Source organism: Nicotiana tabacum, chromosome 19 (genome assembly GCF_000715075.1).
Source record: "Nicotiana tabacum cultivar K326 chromosome 19, ASM71507v2, whole genome shotgun sequence".
Lineage (NCBI taxonomy): Eukaryota > Viridiplantae > Streptophyta > Magnoliopsida > Solanales > Solanaceae > Nicotiana > Nicotiana tabacum.
The window spans coordinates 76,778,370-76,788,401 of record NC_134098.1 but is presented as its reverse complement, the minus strand read 5'-3'; the positions used below and the strand labels follow the sequence as shown (position 1 = coordinate 76,788,401).

Sequence of the window (10,032 nt, the reverse complement as noted above, 5' to 3'; positions counted from 1 at the left end):
GAAATTCGATAAAATTGGTATGGTTGAACTCGTATTGGAATGGTTGACTTTTAATGTGAAATTTTAAGTCGGCGTTTTATCATCCAGAATTATTTCCGATGAATTTTAATGCAATTATACACTTAATTTGGATTAATGAAGGCGTTGCCCTATACTGAGTATTTTCCATCTCTGTTGTTGTTTTGAGGTTTTATACACATTGTGTGGAGCCTTGGGCTATTTGTTGTGAAATTAATTGATTTTGTTATATCTTTGAAATTGGTTGTGGTCAGTGGGCAAATTGTAATATGAATTGATTTTGTTATGTTGCCGTGATAATATTTTGTGTAAATTGTTGTGTTATTTGAGTTATTATTTTGAGGATATAAGTGTCACGACCCAAAATTCTAACCTGTCGTGATGGCGCCTATCTCGATACTAGGCAAACCGACAATCTCAATAAACCACAATTTTTTTAAGCTTGAAAATATAATATTTAAACACAATCCACAAATCTCGTAAATACCGATACAAACACTCCCAAAACCTGGTGTCACTGAGTACATGAGCATCTAATATGAATACAAGTGTGAAAAATATGATGTATTATAGTCTGAGACCAAATACAATAACAAGGAGATAGGAAAAGAGAGACAAGGTCTGCAAAACACGGCAGCTACCTCTAAATCTCTGAAAAATTAACTGTGTAAGAAAATCAACACCCGCTATGTCCGGGAATATATGGATCTGCGCACGAAGTGTAGGGTGTAGTATGAGTACAACCAACTCAGCAACTAACAATAATAAATAAGGAACTGAATATAATGACGAGCTACACAGTTACAGCTCATTTTCAGTAATTCCAGCAGAGAGTAAACATGCCTTCAATTCCAAAAGTTTAAGTCAAATCAGTTTTATACAGTTCAAGTTCATGTAATCCGGATATAAAATCTTTTAGAGAATTTCAAATTAATGACAGATAGCAACTAAGTGCAACAATAAACGAAAAGCAAGTACAGCCTCTCAGGGCAACAGATACTCAACTCGTCACAACAACTCAACTACTCGACTCTCAGCCCTCAGCACTCACACTCAATGGGTACCCACACTCACTGGGAGTGTACAGACTCCGGAGGGGCTCCTACAGCCCAAGCGCTATAATCCGCACGGACAACTCACGTACTGCACGGATGGATAACTCACGTGCTATAATACCCCGCACGAATAACTCACGTGCTATAATATCCCGCACGGACAACTCACGTGCTATAATATAATATCTCACAATAAGGCCCTCGGCCTCACTCAGTCATAAATCTCTCCAGTCTCCCGGGCTCTCAATAATCACGAAATTAGCCCAAACAACAATGATATGATGCATCAATAATGAACAATAGAGATTGAGATAAAATAAACAAGTAAACTGTGACTGAGTACAAAACAATAATTACACAGGTAGTTCAACATGTACACGACCTCTGTGGGTCCCAATAGTACCAACATATAGCCTAAACATGGTTTATAACATAATTTACTGTCAAATCTCTATAACACAGGGAGAGCATATAGCTAGCAACAAGTTATACAACTTTACAGTTTCACGACCAAGTCCCAATTCCTATAGTGCACGCCTACACGCCCGTCACCTAGCATGTGCGTCACCTCCAGAATACTTACATAATCCAATAATCCGGGGTTTCATACCCTCAGGACCAGATTTAAAACTGTTACTTATCTCAAACAGTATAATTCTCTATTCCGCTATGCCCTTACCACGAGAATTGGTCTCCGAAAGCCTCGTATCTAGCCACAATTAATTCGATTCAGTCAATATCAATTATTATAATTAATTCCATAAGGAAATACTAATTTTTCAATAAAATCCGAAATTTAACTCAAAAATCGCTCGTGGGCCCCATGTCTCGGAACCAAACAAAAGTTATAAAATATGAACACTCATCCAACCACGAGTCTAAAAATATAAATTTTACCAAATTCCGACATCAACTCGACGCTCAAATCTTCAATTAAAGTATTTGAAGATTTCTACCATTTTCAACTCAATCTTGACCCATTTGAACTCAACAATCTTTCCATAAACCTTATTGGTATGTGTATGTATAAGTAATACTCTCACACCCAAGAATCATACTTCCAATCACCCATCTTTACCCAAACTCGAAATTGAAGATTAGAGTTAGAAATCCTTACCTCTTTGAAGCCCTAGCAAGATCCTTGTGAAATCTTCAAGCCTTGAACAAGAATTGATGAACAATTGACTAAGTCTTCACTTTCTCTCTAAGATGCTCTCACATCTCTCTAAAATATCAGATTTTTGCCCCAAAATAGGCCCAAAGCCTATTTATCAAAATAAGGTCGGGTTATGAAAATAGAAAAATTAACCTTTCAAAATTAGGTTTGCGGTCGCATAATGGACCACAAAATAAATATGCGGGCCGCACAATGATCGCAAAAATCGGTGCCCAGACACATATTCTTGTATATTTGCATTTTTCGTAGGTCCAGACACAAGATGCGAATATTCCTTTTTTTTTAATTTTTTTTGAAAAAGATAAGTAAGTGTGTTTTGACCCTTCGTTCTTTTAGCCGAGTATTAAGGGGGAACCATATCCAAATCCAAGTACTGCAGCTTGCCACATCAGCATAGGAGACGCTTGACTGGCACAAGTTATGTAGATACGACGCCGTTGTGTTCCCTTCTGCAGTAGTGGCGGAGGATAATCATCCTAAACGCGTGCTTAGACTCTGAGGTGGCACATGTGCGCAATATTGCGATCCTTTACCAACTACTACACCCACCCACCCACCCACCCAATTCTACCTTCATCTCTATCGCTCTCACTTCCCAAATTGCTTCAATTTTATCAAAGTTAGGGTTTAATTCTGACATGTCAATCGACGGTGGAAGATTTTACTGGGATCGAAGTGAGAGGAATTCGGATGAAAAGGTCAGCGGAATTGTGATAATCTTCGGTTGGGTTTCAATTCAGGAAGCTGAATTGAAGAATTGTGTCGATCTTTATGCTTCCCTTGGTTGGACCTCCCTTGTCTGCCTTGCCGATTTCACCACGCTGTAAGCTCAAATTAAACTCTTATTTTATGGATTAGTATATGTCTGTTTCTCTGAGTGAGATTGAGCAAATAAATTATGATGTATCTGTGATTGTATCATTCCATTTGTTCTGTGTTTGTGGTGGTACTTTATCAAAATTCAAGCTAAATTAGGAGAATTAATACTGAATTGAACTGAGTTAACCACAAACCTATTATGGACTATGTAGTAAGTTGTCATAAATTAATAGTCATATTTATGTATTTTAAATCTGTCTAAGTGGTCATGTTTAAGCACTTAAAGTTGGTCTGTGTTCACCAGAGGTAAGGTGTATTTAGTTTTGATGGTTTCGTGGTGATTTCACATAAAAAAACAGAACATTAGGCACATTTTATTCTGTCTTTTTTTAGATTATAAAAAAGCTTAATTAAAATTTGGTATTTTACGATTGTGGTAGTGCAAGGGAGCATGCTGGAGTTTTACAAGGACATTAGCTATGACTGATAGTGGTAAGCCAAAAAGGATGCAAGGATCTAATGACTTATGCAATTACTGATGTTGGTAAACTTAGTGGATCTAATGTGCTTGGTGTTGGACATGCGCAGATTAATCTTTGGCTAACCTTCTACAGATGAGAGCTTAGGTTCTTTAGAAAACAAGCATATTTGCGTCTTGCCATTATAAATTCACCTAATACTATGAAGCATTTGAAATTTTAAGAAAAAGGTGAGATGCGTTTGATGTTGGACTGCTAAAGACTGATTTGGGGAATATCTGTGTTGGCTAAGGATTATCTTGCTTTTTGTGTCATTCAAGGAGACAATAGAGAAGTTATGGCTCAAGGGATAGGGTAGGGTGGAGATGTTATGTGATTCCCTGTGTAGGAGCAGTATGATTTTATCGTGCTAGTATGGGGCGCTCTGTGTATTTGGCAGTGACGGAAAATTTAACATGAAACGTCAACAAGTTGGAAATTTGAATGTGACGCATCACTGTTCTTGATGCTTTCATAGGCATGGTCATCAATCTGACTTTGATGATATGTTGAATTCTTTTCTTTTTGCTTATCTTTAATACATTGTGATCAGGATTTTTTTTCCTTGTTTTCGGGCTGCATCACAAACAGCGTACACCGATGAATATAATTTGTTGATTCCTCTTTAGTCGGTAGTTCAAAAGATTGACTCTGTGGATAATTTGTGCAGATTCATAACTGAGAAGGCTACATCACTGGCATATTCTCTTCTAAGAGAGCTCGTAAAGGTTAGCTTTTCACCTGTGCTTTTGCTGATCTTGGTATACAATAGGGTTTTGCTGACAGTATGAGACTGTTAATGGCATAACAACCACATATGTGAAAATGTGAGGGAAATTGGTTGAGAGCTAAAAGACACGTTTGAATTAAGTGTTTGATTTATGAAACCCCATTTGTGAAATTCGCAACGAAGTTGCTATTATAATGATATAGTCAGAACATGCAGCAGATTAGTAAATTTTTGGCCCAAATTTCCCATTTTCATGTCCCTAATATTCTTATTATTAATTGCGTAGGAACTAAGATGTCGGCCTCGTCCAGTAGTTGTTGCAGCTATTTCTGGTGGTTCTAAGGCCTGCATGTATAAGTTTTTTCAGGTATAGTGACTTCAACAATCACCCACAAGACTTTTTGATGCACACAGTTTCATTTTGTTTGTATGCATAGTTTCTGTTGTGTATTTACATCTCCTATGCCACCTCGTTGAGATCTCTTGTGGGTTTGACTGAAAAATTATGTAGACCTAAGGATAAAGTTTTTAGTCTGTTATTATTGAGAGCAATGCTTTAACACTTTCCACTTGATGCAGATTGTTAAAGGGAGATGTGAAGCTCACGGTAATCTGGTAAGCACTTATTTGAGTTTGGAATACATACATTGCTATGAAATCGGAGATCTATATTTTCCCCTGGGATGAGTTGTTGATAGCATATAACGTTTTTTTGAATCTTTCATTCTCTTTTGCAGGAGGAAAGCCAACTGGCTGTTAACTGCATCTCAGGTCAAATTTATGATTCTGGTCCTGTTGATTTTACTGCGGACTTTGGAACACAATTTGCTGTGCCTCCCACATTTCTGAAGATCCCTGGCTCCACAAAGCTGCTTTCTTTGGTTGGGAAAGGGTTTACTTCTGGACTAGATGCCTTGTTCCTTACTAGGTTTGGATCCCAGCGTTCTGAGTATTGGCGAACTCTTTACTCCTCAGTTGTAAGTTTCAGCTAGCCAGAAGTCATTAAGGAGTTCCTAATATGTTATCCTCTTAGCTGATTTATCCTGTCTTCCTGCAGAGTTTTGGGGCTCCCTTTCTCATTTTGTGCTCCGAAAATGATGAGATTGCTCCATATCAATCTGTATTTAAATTTGCTCACTGCTTGCAAGACATGGGGGCGGATGTCAAAATGATAAAGTGGAAGAGTTCCTGTCACTTAGGTCAGTTGATCTTGTGACTAGTCGCTTGCTATGTACTTTTCTTGTCTTAATGTTAGTGTGCTTCTGTCTTTTTGTTCTTTGGCACATTTTGTCCTGTATCTAGCGCATTTTGCCCTTTTGGTTGTCTCATGTTCCTTGCAGATATAACGTTGGTTCCAATTCTCTGAATTCCATGTTTTCAACATGCACAATCAGATATTTTCTGCCATCTTGCAGGTCTCTACCAGAGTGATCCAATCCGCTACGGGGCGGCTGTAGATCAACTGCTTGCTCATGCAGTTTCAGTTTTCACTTGCAGAATTAAGAAACTAGGAGAGAGAAATGGCTTGGATGATATGCATGATGAGATATCTCACTTGATATGTGACCTCCAAAATGCAGCAGCTGACTCAAACGGAAGTTTTAGAAGAGTTGCAGGGGGGCCAAACGATCACTTTTTCTTGCCAAGTTCATCTGAGCATCAAAATAGTAGTGATTCTGGCTCTTCCCCGGAGGAAAGAAAAGATCTGCCTATTTGTCCAAATCCCAGTTTAAGTGCACACACTTTGGTTGGCCAAATCCTTTTTGATGCTTGTGTTCCTAAGAACATTGAAGGTTGGGATGTTAAGTTTTCTACTTCCTCGAAAGGCCAACCAACTTCCTCAGCACGTAAGCATTCACCATTAAATGCCGGGAGATTCTTCCGCCGTTCACGGTTATGAGACCGTTTCATGTGGAACTCGATTTGACTTTTGGCATTAGTTTGAGATTACTGATTAGATTAACATCAGCATTAACCTCTACGATCTAAAGTGTTTAAGACAAATATTGGAGGTCACTTTTCCAGGTGCAACTAACAGGATCTGATTTGGTGAGCTACTAGCAGTAGCAGAAGTGTACAGGTTGAATGAGTAACACATCTCCTATTTCAGTCGGATGGGAAGACATGATGTGGTGTGTATGGGGGCTGTTAATATATGTGGTTTGGAAAGCAATTTATACCATTTGATTAGTGTGGAAAGCTTTAGCCTTCAAGCCACTTGGGACTTGCTTCAGGGGATATGCTGATAGAAACTTCGTGGGAGCCTTAAGCAAGTGGTGATTTTGTATGTAACATGTACATGAGGCACTTTGACTTGCTTCTGGGGATATGTTGGTACAGTATGGGAGCCTATAGCAAGTGATGAATGTTTTTGTATTGTATAGTAACATGTACATAAAGGTATCTTTGCTGGAGATTCGTTAGCATATAAGATAAATCTTGTAGAACTTTGCTATATAATTATGAAATTGGGTCAGCTATGTGCTCTGGCAGTGTGTATGTTTGGAATTTTGGCAATTTTCTCGAGCTCTACTATTGGTTGGAAAACCCTTACCGTTTTCTTAATTAGTTGTTGCTCCTGGAAGGCGCAAAATTGCAATGCCAATCAAAATATGCTCTAACATCGCCCATTTTTCACTTCTCTGATCTTCATATGTAATTTAAAGGTAAGCAAAAAATTAGATGCGAGTGGATCCCCTTTCAATGAAAGGAAGTTGCTTTCTCCCAGTAGAAGGAAAGGGAAGTAGTGCTTGGAATCACATTTTGCCTTGGGCTGACCCAGAGTGACCTATCAGCCTCACGGGTTATAAGTTTCCAGCCCATTGGGCTTGATGTCTGAGCTGTGGCCTTATTAAAGTTGAAGCAGAAGGATCTGCCGACTCTTGGAAGTACATGAAATTAGAGCATTTTAAATTGAAGAATTTACCCAAACATCTAACCTCATAAACTAAAAATAACCGGCGGATGTATAACATTTGTATAATATATGTACAATTATGTATAATATATGTATACTGGCTAAAAAAATAATATTGAATCTGGCCGGCTATTTGTGTAACAATTTCAAAAGTAAAACTAGTAAGGGAATGTATAATATATGTATAATATGCGTATATCCATGTAGAGTCGATATATAAATTAAATATACCAGCTAGAAATATTAAACAGTGAAACTTCCGGCTATTTGTATAAAGATCCCTTTTAAATTTAGGCTTGGGTGTCATTTGCTTGTTTTTGCTTTGCTTCACTCTTTCAAATAAGCGCCACAGTTTCCTCCTACTTCTTTTGTGCTAGATTACATGTATCCGCACGGGTGTAATTTCAATGACATGTAAACAATTTTTACATTATCAAGCTATTTAGAAGTAAATCACGAGGAACTATATAAGTGTGAGTTAGTAACCTAAAGATGGATTAAATAATTTAGTTGAACAGGTGATAGCGTAAACTAAACTAATCAAAATAATAATACATAATTAAGGCACGGAGGAAGCTTTATTTTCTCTTCAAGTACGTTCTTAATCTGCAGTAGGGCCATATTAACTTTTCCAAAAATTTTGGTATATGGCAATGTCACAATGCCAAAGACAATGACAAAAGCATTTAGGCCACACATTTTTTGTAGTAGGCAAATTGATCTTGGTACAATTATATGCACTGAGGCCACTCGATGGAGGCAGTGCCTCTGTGTTCGACTCTTGGCTCTTCTTGGTGGCCATTTTTCTCCTTTTACTTTTCTAGATTAACTGTTTTGGGTCAATCACCTCGTGGCCGTACCCCACATAGTAGGGTGTGTTTATAGAAAAAGAACAAAAAGAAAAAAACGTGGTTATTTTTGTTTTCTCGTTTAGTTTTTTTAAAAAGAGTTTAATTTTTTCCCTCAAAGATTCTTCTTCTACTCATAAAACTATGGGCATGCAAAATTTATTGGATTTAAATTCAATAAAATAATTGGATTATAGTTTAAATATATTAGTCCCAATAAATATTATGGGCTAATATTGTTAGATTAATTATATAAGTCCAATATATATGAATTACTAATAGCCTGTTTGGCCAAGATGGAGAAATCAGCTTATTTTGAAAAGTGCTTTTGAAAAAAATATTTTTGGAGAGAAGCAATTTGTGTTTGGCTAATTACTCTGAAAAATACTTTTGAGCAATAATTTGTGTTTGGCCAAGCTTTTCAGAAAGTGCTTTTAAGTATCAAATTACGAATAAGGACATGAATAAATTTGCTTAATAGTTAATATTATAAGTAAATAAATAATCTTAAAAATTTGTTATTACAGGCAATAATTAAATCTTTTCATTTTATTTAAGTAAAATATAAAAATAAAATTTAAAAGTACTTAATTCTTTTAATATAAGTTAAATATATTAAAAATCATTCAACAAATATAAATGCATTCACCCTTAAAATCACTATATATTAGAAAGCTATCCTAAAAATAATAAAAAATATTTATACATTAATATCCTAAGTATTAGGTTTAACGGTTATTTTGGTATATACTATATTTTGTTAAGGGTATTTTTGGTAAGAAGAAAAGTCAAAACTGCTTTTGCTTCTGCTTTTGGGAAGAAACTACTTTTTTCTGCTTCTCAGAAACTGTTTCTGCTTCTTCCCAAAAGTACTTTTTTTCTCCAAAAAAGCTTGGTCAAACACCTCAAGTTAGGAAAAAAAGTACTTTTGAGAAAAAAAAATACCTTTTCCCTCTTGAGAAGTTTGGCCAAACAGGCTAAGTTTGAATCCATTGAGCATTGAGAAGACATTTCATTAAGCCCAAAATATCATCTTTCTAAAGGCCTAGTTTGATGTCATATGTCAAATGACTGCTTCAATTTGATTCGTTAGTGATTCAAGCCAACCAATCAAATCAAAGGCAAAAAGGTTGTCTTTATCACAACTCTTCTCTCCGATAACTATAAATAGAGGTCTTCATAACTCAAAAAGGGACCAGTAATCATAACAAGAAACAAGAGAGAGCTCGTAAATTAAACACCGTAAATTTCTCTACAAGCTTCAAGTTTCAAGCAATCAAGTTCAAGTTCAAGAAATTAAGTTTAAGATCAAGAGCGAAATCAAATACTATGCGTTCAAGATCAAGGCTACTTATTCCTAACAAAATCACTGTTTGTGTCGACTATCAAGACGTTCGTGATGGATAAATCAAATCAAATTCAAACTCATGATCAAGCTCAAAGACCCTTGAGTTTATTTATTGTTGGAAAGAAGAATTATAGAGATCATAGAGGTTATAACACTTATATTGTTTGAAATAAAATATTACGATTGTTATAATATTTTTCGATCTCGATTATTTTTTTGACGCAAAATTATTGTCGACAACAACATCTTCCTATTGAGTTATTTATTGTTTGAACTTTGGAGGGATAAATGAAAGTTGATGAATTATTCGATCATGTAGAATTCCAAGACAACGAAGTGTGGGCTCCCGCCAAGAAGGAAAACTGCGGTTTCTTATCACCAATCGTAATTAACACAATTGCCAGAGCTCAGAAGCCACACGCCTCTAGTCTCTCCTAGTAGTGTGTCCCATTGATAGTCCAAAAGAGCACCCGCCAAACATGCCCTTCACGTGGTACCACTTTTTCCTTGGTTTAACTATCCTAGTATTTAAAGTACTGATTAATTCGAATTTATGTTGGATAGACTCACCAAAAAGTAAATCATTCCACCAAAAAGTTAAA

General features: G+C 36.4%; 1 protein-coding gene across 1 annotated transcript; it reads left to right on the top strand.

The window, feature by feature from the left end:
* The first annotated feature begins 2,584 nt into the window (after positions 1 to 2,584).
* On the top strand, positions 2,585 to 6,809 carry LOC107798817 (uncharacterized). The gene is made up of 7 exons (XM_016621852.2): positions 2,585 to 3,073; positions 4,258 to 4,315; positions 4,604 to 4,684; positions 4,897 to 4,932; positions 5,055 to 5,294; positions 5,375 to 5,516; positions 5,733 to 6,809. The coding sequence occupies exons 1-7, from the start codon at positions 2,889 to 2,891 to the stop codon at positions 6,215 to 6,217; spliced, it is 1,227 nt and encodes a 408-aa protein (XP_016477338.2). The 5' UTR covers positions 2,585 to 2,888; the 3' UTR covers positions 6,218 to 6,809.
* The last annotated feature ends 3,223 nt before the right edge of the window (positions 6,810 to 10,032 follow it).

Coding starts and splice junctions, on each gene's coding strand:
- LOC107798817 (XM_016621852.2), top strand. CDS start 2,889: ATGTCAATCGACGGTGGAAGATTTTACTGGGATCGAAGTGAGAGGAAT. Junction 4,316..4,603: donor TTCTAAGAGAGCTCGTAAAG/GTTAGCTTTTCA, acceptor TTAATTGCGTAG/GAACTAAGATGTCGGCCTCG. Junction 5,517..5,732: donor GAAGAGTTCCTGTCACTTAG/GTCAGTTGATCT, acceptor GCCATCTTGCAG/GTCTCTACCAGAGTGATCCA.